Here is a 14,126-nt window from a genome sequence, read left to right on the forward strand (position 1 = left end):
GAGCTTACACTCTATACATACAGGAGGAGGAGGAGTCCTGACCACAGGAGCTTACACTCTATACATACAGGAGGAGGAGGAGTCCTGACCACAGGAGCTTACACTCTATACATACAGGAGGAGGAGGAGTCCTGACCACACGAGCTTACACTCTATACATACAGGAGGAGGAGGAGTCCTGACCACAGGAGCTTACACTCTATACATACAGGAGGAGGAGAAGGAGTCCTGACCACACAAGCTTACACTCTATAGATACAGGAGGACGAGGAGTCCTGACCACAGGAGCTTACACTCTATACATACAGGAGGAGGAGTCCTGACCACAGGAGCTTACACTCTATACATACAGGAGGAGGAGTCCTGACCACAGGAGCTTACACTCTATACATACAGGAGGAGGAGTCCTGACCACAGGAGCTTACACTCTATACATACAGGAGGAGGAGTCCTGACCACAGGAGCTTACACTCTATAGATACAGGAGGAGGAGGAGTCCTGACCACAGGAGCTTACACTCTATAGATACAGGAGGAGGAGGAGTCCTGACCACAGGAGCTTACACTCTATAGATACAGGAGGAGGAGGAGTCCTGACCACAGGAGCTTACACTCTATACATACAGGAGGAGGAGGAGTCCTGACCACAGGAGCTTACACTCTATACATACAGGAGGAGGAGGAGTCCTGACCACAGGAGCTTACACTCTATACATACAGGAGGAGGAGGAGTCCTGACCACAGGAGCTTACATTCTATACATACAGGAGGAGGAGTCCTGACCACAGGAGCTTACACTCTATAGATACAGGAGGACGAGGAGTCCTGACCACAGGAGCTTACACTCTATAGATACAGGAGGAGGAGGAGTCCTGACCACAGGAGCTTACACTCTATAGATACAGGAGGAGGAGGAGTCCTGACCACAGGCGCTTACCCTCTATAGATACAGGAGGAGGAGTCCTGACCACAGGAGCTTACCCTCTATACATACAGGAGGAGGAGTCCTGACCACAGGAGCTTACACTCTATACATACAGGAGGAGGAGGAGTCCTGACCACAAGAGCTTACACTCTATACATACAGGAGGAGGAGGAGTCCTGACCACAGGAGCTTACACTCTATACATACAGGAGGAGGAGGAGTCCTGACCACAAGAGCTTACACTCTATACATACAGGAGGAGGAGGAGTCCTGACCACAGGAGCTTACACTCTATACATACAGGAGGAGGAGAAGGAGTCCTGACCACAGGAGCTTACACTCTATACATACAGGAGGAGGAGGAGTCCTGACCACAGGAGCTTACACTCTATAGATACAGGAGGACGAGGAGTCCTGACCACAGGAGCTTACCCTCTATAGATACAGGAGGAGGAGGAGTCCTGACCACAGGAGCTTACACTCTATACATACAGGAGGAGGAGTCCTGACCACAGGAGCTTACACTCTATAGATACAGGAGGACGAGGAGTTCTGACCACAGGAGCTTACATTCTATACATACAGGAGGAGGAGTCCTGACCACAGGAGCTTACACTCTATAGATACAGGAGGACGAGGAGTCCTGACCACAGGAGCTTACACTCTATAGATACAGGAGGAGGAGAAGGAGTCCTGACCACAGGAGCTTACACTCTATAGATACAGGAGGAGGAGAAGGAGTCCTGACCACAGGAGCTTACACTCTATACATACAGGAGGAGGAGTCCTGACCACAGGAGCTTACACTCTATACATACAGGAGGAGGAGAAGGAGTCCTGACCACAGGAGCTTACACTCTATACATACAGGAGGAGGAGAAGGAGTCCTGACCACAGGAGCTTACACTCTATACATACAGGAGGAGGAGGAGTCCTGACCACACGAGCTTACACTCTATACATACAGGAGGAGGAGTCCTGACCACAGGAGCTTACACTCTATACATACAGGAGGAGGAGAAGGAGTCCTGACCACACAAGCTTACACTCTATAGATACAGGAGGACGAGGAGTCCTGACCACAGGAGCTTACACTCTATACATACAGGAGGAGGAGTCCTGACCACAGGAGCTTACACTCTATAGATACAGGAGGAGGAGAAGGAGTCCTGACCACAGGAGCTTACACTCTATACATACAGGAGGAGGAGAAGGAGTCCTGACCACAGGCGCTTACACTCTATACATACAGGAGGAGGAGGAGGAGTCCTGACCACACGAGCTTACACTCTATAGATACAGGAGGAGGAGGAGTCCTGACCACACGAGCTTACACTCTATAGATACAGGAGGAGGAGGAGTCCTGACCACACGAGCTTACACTCTATAGATAGAGGAGGAGGAGGAGTCCTGACCACAGGAGCTTACACTCTATAGATATAGGAGGAGGAGGAGTCCTGAACACAGGAGCTTACACTCTATAGATACAGGAGGAGGAGGAGTCCTGACCACAGGAGCTTACACTCTATACATACAGGAGGAGGAGTCCTGACCACAGGAGCTTACACTCTATACATACAGGAGGAGGAGGAGTCCTGACCACAGGAGCTTACACTCTATACATACAGGAGGAGGAGAAGGAGTCCTGACCACACGAGCTTACACTCTATAGATACAGGAGGAGGAGAAGGAGTCCTGACCACAGGAGCTTACACTCTATAGATACAGGAGGAGGAGGAGTCCTGACCACAGGAGCTTACACTCTATACATACAGGAGGAGGAGGAGGAGTCCTGACCACACGAGCTTACACTCTATAGATACAGGAGGAGGAGTCCTGACCACAGGAGCTTACACTCTATAGATATAGGAGGAGGAGGAGTCCTGACCACAGGAGCTTACACTCTATAGATACAGGAGGAGGAGGAGTCCTGACCACAGGAGCTTACACTCTATACAAACAGGAGGAGGAGTCCTGACCACAGGAGCTTACACTCTATACATACAGGAGGAGGAGAAGGAGTCCTGACCACAGGAGCTTACACTCTATACATACAGGAGGAGGAGAAGGAGTCCTGACCACAGGAGCTTACACTCTATACATACAGAAGGAGGAGTCCTGACCACAGGAGCTTACACTCTATACATACAGGAGGAGGAGTCCTGACCACAGGAGCTTACACTCTATAGATACAGAAGGAGGAGTCCTGACCACAGGAGCTTACACTCTATACATACAGGAGGAGGAGGAGTCCTGACCACAAGAGCTTACACTCTATACATACAGGAGGAGGAGGAGTCCTGACCACAGGAGCTTACACTCTATACAAACAGGAGGAGGAGGAGTCCTGACCACAGGAGCTTACACTCTATACATACAGGAGGAGGAGGAGTCCTGACCACAGGAGCTTACCCTCTATACATACAGGAGGAGGAGGAGTCCTGACCACAGGAGCTTACACTCTATACATACAGGAGGAGGAGTCCTGACCACAGGAGCTTACACTCTATACAAACAGGAGGAGGAGGAGGAGTCCTGACCACAGGAGCTTACACTCTATACAAACAGGAGGAGGAGGAGGAGTCCTGACCACAGGCTGATGATGCTCTTTAGGTCGGGAATCGGCCTCTTACCTTTTTTTTATTGGGGACAGACACATTGGATTTGATCTGTGTCAGGGTCTTGAGGAGGAACTTGGAGTCATCTGGAGACTGCGTGATCTTCTCCGGTTTGTTGATGCCAAAATGGTGTTTCTTACAGAGCTAAGAAAAAAGAAGAAGCGGTGAGAAAGGATAACCAGACAGAATGGGAGGATGAAGAAAAATGCTGCCCAGTCACAGGGGCCCCCAATCACCGGAGTTACAGAGGGTGTCATGATGGAGGAAGCATGCAGGAGGAGTTACAGAGGGTGTAACACTGGGAGAGCGGTGCAGGCAGAGTTACAGAGGGTGTGACGCTGGGGCAGGGGTGCAGGCACAGTTACAGAGGGTGTGACGCTGGGGCAGGGGTGCAGGCAGAGTTACAGAGGGTGTGACGCTGGGGCAGGGGTGCAGGCAGAGTTACAGATGGAGACGCTGGAGGAGGGGTGCGGGCAGAGTTACAGAGGGTGTGACGCTGGGTCAGGGGTGCAGGCAGAGTTACAGAGGGTGTGACGCTGGGGCAGGGGTGCAGGCAGAGTTACAGAGGGTGTGACGCTGGGGCAGGGGTGCAGGCAGAGTTACAGAGGGTGTGACGCTGGGTCAGGGGTGCAGGCAGAGTTACAGAGGGTGTGACGCTGGGGCAGGGGTGCAGGCAGAGTTACAGAGGGTGTGACGCTGGGGCAGGGGTGCAGGCAGAGTTACAGAGGGTGTGACGCTGGGTCAGGGGTGCAGGCAGAGTTACAGAGGGTGTGACGCTGGGTCAGGGGTGCAGGCGGAGTTACAGAGGGTGTGACGCTGGGGCAGGGCTGCAGGCACAGTTACAGAGGGTGTGACGCTGGGTCAGGGGTGCAGGCGGAGTTACAGAGGGTGTGACGCTGGGGCAGGGCTGCAGGCAGAGTTACAGATGGAGACGCTGGAGGAGGGGTGCAGGCAGAGTTACAGATGGAGACGCTGGAGGAGGGGTGCAGGCACAGTTACAGAGGGTGTGACGCTGGGGCAGGGGTGCAGGCGGAGTTACAGAGGGTGTGACGCTGGGGCAGGGGTGCAGGCAGAGTTACAGAGGGTGTGACGCTGGGGCAGGGGTGCAGGCAGAGTTACAGAGGGTGTGACGCTGGGGCAGGGGTGCAGGCAGAGTTACAGAGGGTGTGACGCTGGGGCAGGGCTGCAGGCAGAGTTACAGAGGGTGTGACGCTGGGGCAGGGCTGCAGGCGGAGTTACAGAGGGTGTGACGCTGGGGCAGGGGTGCAGGCAGAGTTACAGAGGGTGTGACGCTGGGGCAGGGGTGCAGGCGGAGTTACAGAGGGTGTGACGCTGGGGCAGGGCTGCAGGCGGAGTTACAGAGGGTGTGACGCTGGGGCAGGGGTGCAGGCAGAGTTACAGAGGGTGTGACGCTGGGGCAGGGCTGCAGGCAGAGTTACAGAGGGTGTGACGCTGGGGCAGGGCTGCAGGCAGAGTTACAGAGGGTGTGACGCTGGGGCAGGGCTGCAGGCAGAGTTACAGATGGAGACGATGGAGGAGGGGTGCAGGCAGAGTTACAGAGGGTGTGACGCTGGGGCAGGGGTGCAGGCACAGTTCCAGAGGGTGTGACGCTGGGGCAGGGCTGCAGGCACAGTTACAGAGGGTGTGACGCTGGGTCAGGGGTGCAGGCAGAGTTACAGAGGGTGTGACGCTGGGGCAGGGGTGCAGGCAGAGTTTAAGAGGGTGTGACGCTGGGTCAGAGGTGCAGGCACAGTTACAGAGGGTGTGACGCTGGGGCAGGGGTGCAGGCAGAGTTACAGATGGAGATGCTGGAGGAGGGGTGCAGGCAGAGTTACAAAGGGTGTGATGCTGGGGCAGGGGTGCAGGCAGAGTTACAGAGGGTGTGACGCTGGGTCAGGGGTGCAGGCAGAGTTACAGAGGGTGTGACGCTGGGGCAGGGCTGCAGGCAGAGTTACAGAGGGTGTGACGCTGGGGCAGGGGTGCAGGCAGAGTTTAAGAGGGTGTGACGCTGGGTCAGAGGTGCAGGCAGAGTTACAGAGGGTGTGACGCTGGGTCAGGGGTGCAGGCAGAGTTACAGAGGGTGTGACGCTGGGTCAGGGGTGCAGGCAGAGTTACAGAGGGTGTGACGCTGGGTCAGGGGTGCAGGCAGAGTTCCAGAGGGTGTGACGCTGGGGCAGGGGTGCAGGCAGAGTTCCAGAGGGTGTGACGCTGGGGCAGGGGTGCAGGCAGAGTTACAGAGGGTTTGACGCTGGGGCAGGGGTGCAGGCAGAGTTACAGAGGGTGTGACGCTGGGGCAGGGGTGCAGGCGGAGTTACAGAGGGTGTGACGCTGGGGCAGGGCTGCAGGCGGAGTTACAGAGGGTGTGACGCTGGGGCAGGGCTGCAGGCGGAGTTACAGAGGGTGTGACGCTGGGGCAGGGCTGCAGGCGGAGTTACAGAGGGTGTGACGCTGGGGCAGGGCTGCAGGCGGAGTTACAGAGGGTGTGACGCTGGGGCAGGGGTGCAGGCAGAGTTACAGAGGGTATGACGCTGGGGCAGGGGTGCAGGCAGAGTTCCAGAGGGTGTGACGCTGGGGCAGGGGTGCAGGCAGAGTTACAGAGGGTTTGACGCTGGGGCAGGGGTGCAGGCAGAGTTACAGAGGGTGTGACGCTGGGGCAGGGGTGCAGGCGGAGTTACAGAGGGTGTGACGCTGGGGCAGGGCTGCAGGCGGAGTTACAGAGGGTGTGACGCTGGGGCAGGGCTGCAGGCGGAGTTACAGAGGGTGTGACGCTGGGGCAGGGCTGCAGGCGGAGTTACAGAGGGTGTGACGCTGGGGCAGGGCTGCAGGCGGAGTTACAGAGGGTGTGACGCTGGGGCAGGGGTGCAGGCAGAGTTACAGAGGGTATGACGCTGGGGCAGGGGTGCAGGCGGAGTTACAGAGGGTGTGACGCTGGGGCAGGGCTGCAGGCGGAGTTACAGAGGGTGTGACGCTGGGGCAGGGCTGCAGGCGGAGTTACAGAGGGTGTGACGCTGGGGCAGGGCTGCAGGCGGAGTTACAGAGGGTGTGACGCTGGGGCAGGGCTGCAGGCGGAGTTACAGAGGGTGTGACGCTGGGGCAGGGCTGCAGGCGGAGTTACAGAGGGTGTGACGCTGGGGCAGGGCTGCAGGCGGAGTTACAGAGGGTGTGACGCTGGGGCAGGGCTGCAGGCGGAGTTACAGAGGGTGTGACGCTGGGGCAGGGCTGCAGGCGGAGTTACAGAGGGTGTGACGCTGGGGCAGGGCTGCAGGCGGAGTTACAGAGGGTGTGACGCTGGGGCAGGGCTGCAGGCGGAGTTACAGAGGGTGTGACGCTGGGGCAGGGCTGCAGGCGGAGTTACAGAGGGTGTGACGCTGGGGCAGGGCTGCAGGCGGAGTTACAGAGGGTGTGACGCTGGGGCAGGGCTGCAGGCGGAGTTACAGAGGGTGTGACGCTGGGGCAGGGCTGCAGGCGGAGTTACAGAGGGTGTGACGCTGGGGCAGGGCTGCAGGCGGAGTTACAGAGGGTGTGACGCTGGGGCAGGGCTGCAGGCGGAGTTACAGAGGGTGTGACGCTGGGGCAGGGCTGCAGGCGGAGTTACAGAGGGTGTGACGCTGGGGCAGGGCTGCAGGCGGAGTTACAGAGGGTGTGACGCTGGGGCAGGGCTGCAGGCGGAGTTACAGAGGGTGTGACGCTGGGGCAGGGCTGCAGGCGGAGTTACAGAGGGTGTGACGCTGGGGCAGGGCTGCAGGCGGAGTTACAGAGGGTTTGACGCTGGGGCAGGGCTGCAGGCGGAGTTACAGAGGGTGTGACGCTGGGGCAGGGCTGCAGGCGGAGTTACAGAGGGTGTGACGCTGGGGCAGGGCTGCAGGCGGAGTTACAGAGGGTGTGACGCTGGGGCAGGGCTGCAGGCGGAGTTACAGAGGGTGTGACGCTGGGGCAGGGCTGCAGGCGGAGTTACAGAGGGTGTGACGCTGGGGCAGGGCTGCAGGCGGAGTTACAGAGGGTGTGACGCTGGGGCAGGGCTGCAGGCGGAGTTACAGAGGGTGTGACGCTGGGGCAGGGCTGCAGGCGGAGTTACAGAGGGTGTGACGCTGGGGCAGGGCTGCAGGCGGAGTTACAGAGGGTGTGACGCTGGGGCAGGGCTGCAGGCGGAGTTACAGAGGGTTTGACGCTGGGGCAGGGCTGCAGGCGGAGTTACAGAGGGTGTGACGCTGGGGCAGGGCTGCAGGCGGAGTTACAGAGGGTGTGACGCTGGGGCAGGGCTGCAGGCGGAGTTACAGAGGGTGTGACGCTGGGGCAGGGCTGCAGGCGGAGTTACAGAGGGTGTGACGCTGGGGCAGGGCTGCAGGCGGAGTTACAGAGGGTGTGACGCTGGGGCAGGGCTGCAGGCGGAGTACCAGGTCTGTGCTCACTGCAGACTTTCAGCCCAACACAAATATATAATGGGAAATGTAGTCATAAGGAAGCAGAGGGAAGAGGAAGCGATCACTGACAACAGAGCTGGTGCCCGGACACAAGAAGGAATTAAACATGAAACTTGGCAGAAAAGGTAACGAGGGTCTTTATCATTAAAGCCCACCAATCAGCAGGATTCTCCTATATAACCTAAAGCCAGCTCCTTGAGTGACAGCGGCAGGACCTGTGTGAGGTCATACCCATGTGACCAGAAAGGGCGGGGCCTCAGCCAACAGAAAAATGTTATGTTGGTTGAGGCTCCGGCCCTTCTGGTCACATGGGTATGACCTCACACAGGTCCTGCAAGGGAAAATGTGAATCGATGGTACAATACGTATGCTAATTCTAACAGGGGGAGGGGATCACTATGAATACCCCCAGATATTATCTGATCCTCAGCTGCTGTCACTCAAAGAGCTGGTCATTTTATAAAAACTTTGGGTTTCAAAACCTAAACATCCGAGCTGCCCACTACAAGTATATATAGAATCAGCCTAATAGTGCCAGTATAGCACTATATATATATAGACTCAGCCTGATAGCACCAGTGTAGCACTATATATATAGACTCAGTCTGATAGCACCAGTATAGCACTGCATGTATAGAATCAGCCTGATAGTGCCAGTATAGCACTGTATGTATAGAATCAGCCTGATAGTGCCAGTATAGCACTGTATGTATAGAATCAGCCTGATAGCGCCAGTATAGCACTGTATGTATAGAATCAGCCTGATAGCGCCAGTATAGCACTGCATGTATAGAATCAGCCTGATAGCGCCAGTATAGCACTGCATGTATAGAATCAGCCTGATAGTGCCAGTATAGCACTGTATGTATAGAATCAGCCTGATAGTGCCAGTATAGCACTGTATGTATAGAATCAGCCTGATAGCGCCAGTATAGCACTGTATGTATAGAATCAGCCTGATAGTGCCAGTATAGCACTGCATGTATAGAATCAGCCTGATAGTGCCAGTATAGCACTGCATGTATAGAATCAGCCTGATAGTGCCAGTATAGCACTGTATGTATAGAATCAGCCTGATAGTGCCAGTATAGCACTGTATGTATAGAATCAGCCTGATAGTGCCAGTATAGCACTGTATGTATAGAATCAGCCTGATAGTGCCAGTATAGCACTGCATGTATAGAATCAGCCTGATAGTCACGGTGGCTCAGTGGTTAGCACTGCAGTCTTGCAGCGCTGGGGTCCTGGGTTCAAATCCCACCAAGGACACCATCTGCAAGGAGTTTGTATGTTCTCCCCGTGTTTGCGTGGGTTTCCTCCGGGTTCTCCGGTTTCCTCCCACACTCCAAAGACATACAGATAGGGACTCTAGATTGTGAGCCCCAATGGGGACAGTGTTGCCAATGTATGTAAAGCGCTGTGGAATTAATAGCGCTATATAAATGAATAAAATTATTATTATTATTATTATAGTGCCAGTATAGCACTGCATGTATAGAATCAGCCTGATAGTGCCAGTATAGCACTGTATGTATAGAATCAGCCTGATAGTGCCAGTATAGCACTGTATGTATAGAATCAGCCTGATAGTGCCAGTATAGCACTGTATGTATAGAATCAGCCTGATAGTGCCAGTATAGCACTGCATGTATAGAATCAGCCTGATAGTGCCAGTATAGCACTGCATGTATAGAATCAGCCTGATAGTGCCAGTATAGCACTGTATGTATAGAATCAGCCTGATAGCGCCAGTATAGCACTGTATGTATAGAATCAGCCTGATAGTGCCAGTATAGCACTGTATGTATAGACTCAGCCTGATAGTGCCAGTATAGCACTGTATGTATAGACTCAGCCTGATAGCGCCAGTATAGCACTGTATGTATAGAATCAGCCTGATAGCGCCAGTATAGCACTGTATGTATAGACTCAGCCTGATAGCGCCAGTATAGCACTGTATGTATAGAATCAGCCTGATAGCGCCAGTATAGCACTGCATGTATAGAAACAGCCTGATAGTGCCAGTATAGCACTGTATGTATAGAATCAGCCCGATAGTACCAGTATAGCACTGTATGTATAGAATCATACATACATACAGTGCTATACTGGCGCTATCAGGCTGATTCTATACATGCAGTGCTATACTGGCACTATATATACAGTGCTTTACTGGCACTATCAGGCTTACCATTCTCGTCGCCTTCTCATCCTGGTTGCTAGTCGGCTTCAGACGTGCACTGAGCATGCTCAGAAGACTCCTGCCGTTTCAGTCATGCGCAGCGCGCGTCTGAACCCGACAAGCAACCAGGATGAGGCGGCGGCGGCGAGAATGGTAAGCACGCATGCTCAGGATTCTGAAGGAGCAGGCATGAGGTTGCGCATGTAAATCCATGGTATCACACCCGCAGGGTGATGCAACGCCCATGGGGCTAGAGACCTATGCTATTTAGATAGCGTATATGTTAGTAATAAAACGTATTTTATTACTTTCACATTACACAATATTACATTATGGGTAGAAAGGGGTTACTAGCTCACACATGCTCCTGCTTTTAGGTTATAACGCTTTTATGTCTTGACAGGTTCCCTTTAAGTTGTTCTGTTCGCTATCATTTCCAGTCTCAGTTTCTTCCTGTATTACTAAGTCGTTCTAGTTTGTATTCTTCAATGTTTGCAGAGTTGTTTCTTTTTTCACTGTACTGTGTATTTAATGTCTGTTTTGTGTATTTCACGTCTGTATTGTGCTTTTATTCTCTGTATTGTGTATTAGACGTGTGTATTGTGTATCTAACTTCTGCATTGTGCTTTTGTTCTCTGTAATGTGTATGTGACGTATTGTGTATGTGACTTGTGTATTGCGAATTTGACATGGAATCAGGCTCTCATGCCCTATATTATGCTGCCCTCACATGAAATAGCAAAACCTGCTGACCAAGTCCCTTGAAAGCTCCGCAGAGGAAGAGAGGAGGGAGTAGAGGAAGGCACAATAAGAGGGGGGGAGGAGTGAAGAAGAAAGCCACACAGAGCAGAACAGGAGATAAGGACACAGAAGAGGAGGGAACAGCAAGGGGTGGGCCTGGGGGAGGAAGGCAGCCATACTTACAGCACAGCAGATGGGGGAGGAAGGAAGCCATACTTACAGCACAGCAGATGGGGGAGGAAGGCAGCCATACTTACAGCACAGCAGATGGCGGAGGAAGGAAGCCATACTTACAGCACAGCAGATGGGGGAGGAAGGAAGCCATACTTACAGCACAGCAGATGGGGGAGGAAGGAAGCCATACTTACAGCACAGCAGATGGGGGAGGAAGGAAGCCATACTTCCAGCACAGCAGATGGGGGAGGAAGGAAGCCATACTTCCAGCACAGCAGATGGGGGAGGAAGGCAGCCATACTTACAGCACAGCAGATGGCGGAGGAAGGAAGCCATACTTACAGCACAGCAGATGGGGGAGGAAGGAAGCCATACTTACAGCACAGCAGATGGGGGAGGAAGGAAGCCATACTTACAGCACAGCAGATGGGGGAGGAAGGCAGCCATACTTACAGCACAGCAGATGGGGGAGGAAGGAAGCCATACTTACAGCACAGCAGATGGGGGAGGAAGGCAGCCATACTTACAGCACAGCAGATGGGGGAGGAAGGAAGCCATACTTACAGCACAGCAGATGGCGGAGGAAGGAAGCCATACTTACAGCACAGCAGATGGCGGAGGAAGGAAGCCATACTTACAGCACAGCAGATGGGGGAGGAAGGAAGCCATACTTACAGCACAGCAGATGGGGGAGGAAGGAAGCCATACTTACAGCACAGCAGATGGGGGAGGAAGGAAGCCATACTTACAGCACAGCAGATGGCGGAGGAAGGAAGCCATACTTACAGCACAGCAGATGGGGGAGGAAGGAAGCCATACTTACAGCACAGCAGATGGGGGAGGAAGGAAGCCATACTTACAGCACAGCAGATGGGGGAGGAAGGAAGCCATACTTACAGCACAGCAGATGGGGGAGGAAGGAAGCCATACTTACAGCACAGCAGATGGGGGAGGAAGGAAGCCATACTTACAGCACAGCAGATGGGGGAGGAAGGCAGCCATACTTACAGCACAGCAGATGGGGGAGGAAGGCAGCCATACTTACAGCACAGCAGATGGGGGAGGAAGGCAGCCATACTTACAGCACAGCAGATGGGGGAGGAAGGAAGCCATACTTACAGCACAGCAGATGGGGGAGGAAGGAAGCCATACTTACAGCACAGCAGATGGGGGAGGAAGGAAGCCATACTTACAGCACAGCAGATGGGGGAGGAAGGAAGCCATACTTACAGCACAGCAGATGGGGGAGGAAGGAAGCCATACTTACAGCACAGCAGATGGGGGAGGAAGGAAGCCATACTTACAGCACAGCAGATGGGGGAGGAAGGAAGCCATACTTACAGCACAGCAGATGGGGGAGGAAGGAAGCCATACTTACAGCACAGCAGATGGGGGAGGAAGGAAGCCATACTTACAGCACAGCAGATGGAGGAAGGAAGCCATACTTACAGCACAGCAGATGGGGGAGGAAGGAAGCCATACTTACAGCACAGCAGATGGGGGAGGAAGGCAGCCATACTTACAGCACAGCAGATGGGGGAGGAAGGAAGCCATACTTACAGCACAGCAGATGGGGGAGGAAGGAAGCCATACTTACAGCACAGCAGATGGGGGAGGAAGGAAGCCATACTTACAGCACAGCAGATGGGGGAGGAAGGAAGCCATACTTACAGCACAGCAGATGGGGGAGGAAGGAAGCCATACTTACAGCACAGCAGATAAGGGAGGAAGGAAGCCATACTTACAGCACAGCAGATGGGGGAGGAAGGAAGCCATACTTACAGCACAGCAGATGGGGGAGGAAGGAAGCCATACTTACAGCACAGCAGATGGGGGAGGAAGGAAGCCATACTTACAGCACAGCAGATGGGGGAGGAAGGAAGAAATACTTACAGCACAGCAGATGGGGGAGGAAGGAAGCCATACTTACAGCACAGCAGATGGGGGAGGAAGGAAGCCATACTTACAGCACAGCAGATGGGGGAGGAAGGCAGCCATACTTACAGCACAGCAGATGGGGGAGGAAGGAAGCCATACTTACAGCACAGCAGATGGGGGAGGAAGGAAGCCATACTTACAGCACAGCAGATAAGGGAGGAAGGAAGCCATACTTACAGCACAGCAGATAAGGGAGGAAGGAAGCCATACTTACAGCACAGCAGATGGGGGAGGAAGGAAGCCATACTTACAGCACAGCAGATGGGGGAGGAAGGCAGCCATACTTACAGCACAGCAGATGGGGGAGGAAGGAAGCCATACTTACAGCACAGCAGATGGGGGAGGAAGGAAGCCATACTTACAGCACAGCAGATAAGGGAGGAAGGAAGCCATACTTACAGCACAGCAGATGGGGGAGGAAGGAAGCCATACTTACAGCACAGCAGATGGGGGAGGAAGGAAGCCATACTTACAGCACAGCAGATGGAGGAAGGAAGCCATACTTACAGCACAGCAGATAAGGGAGGAAGGAAGCCATACTTACAGCACAGCAGATGGGGGAGGAAGGAAGCCATACTTACAGCACAGCAGATGGGGGAGGAAGGAAGCCATACTTACAGCACAGCAGATGGAGGAAGGAAGCCATACTTACAGCACAGCAGATAAGGGAGGAAGGAAGCCATACTTACAGCACAGCAGATGGGGGAGGAAGGAAGCCATACTTACAGCACAGCAGATGGGGGAGGAAGGCAGCCATACTTACAGCACAGCAGATGGGGGAGGAAGGAAGCCATACTTACAGCACAGCAGATGGGGGAGGAAGGAAGCCATACTTACAGCACAGCAGATGGGGGAGGAAGGAAGCCATACTTACAGCACAGCAGATGGGGGAGGAAGGAAGCCATACTTACAGCACAGCAGATGGGGGAGGAAGGAAGCCATACTTACAGCACAGCAGATGGGGGAGGAAGGAAGCCATACTTACAGCACAGCAGATGGAGGAAGGAAGCCATACTTACAGCACAGCAGATGGGGGAGGAAGGAAGCCATACTTACAGCACAGCAGATGGGGGAGGAAGGAAGCCACACAGAGCAAAGGGACAGAGTAAGGCACAAAAGGCCAAAGAG

The 14,126-nt window shown here is 54.1% G+C and overlaps 1 protein-coding gene across 3 annotated transcripts in view; it reads right to left on the reverse strand.

The window, feature by feature from the left end:
• INPP5F (inositol polyphosphate-5-phosphatase F) overlaps nucleotides 1-14,126 on the reverse strand; it is a 261,116-nt gene that overhangs the window by 81,421 nt on the left and 165,569 nt on the right. For all 3 annotated transcript variants that reach the window (XM_075348133.1, XM_075348132.1, XM_075348134.1), the window contains one exon: nucleotides 3,558-3,686. In XM_075348133.1, the coding sequence (XP_075204248.1) occupies nucleotides 3,558-3,686 (129 nt within the window). The remainder of the gene's footprint in view (nucleotides 1-3,557; nucleotides 3,687-14,126) is intronic.

Source organism: Anomaloglossus baeobatrachus, chromosome 5, assembly GCF_048569485.1.
Source record: "Anomaloglossus baeobatrachus isolate aAnoBae1 chromosome 5, aAnoBae1.hap1, whole genome shotgun sequence".
NCBI lineage: Eukaryota > Metazoa > Chordata > Amphibia > Anura > Aromobatidae > Anomaloglossus > Anomaloglossus baeobatrachus.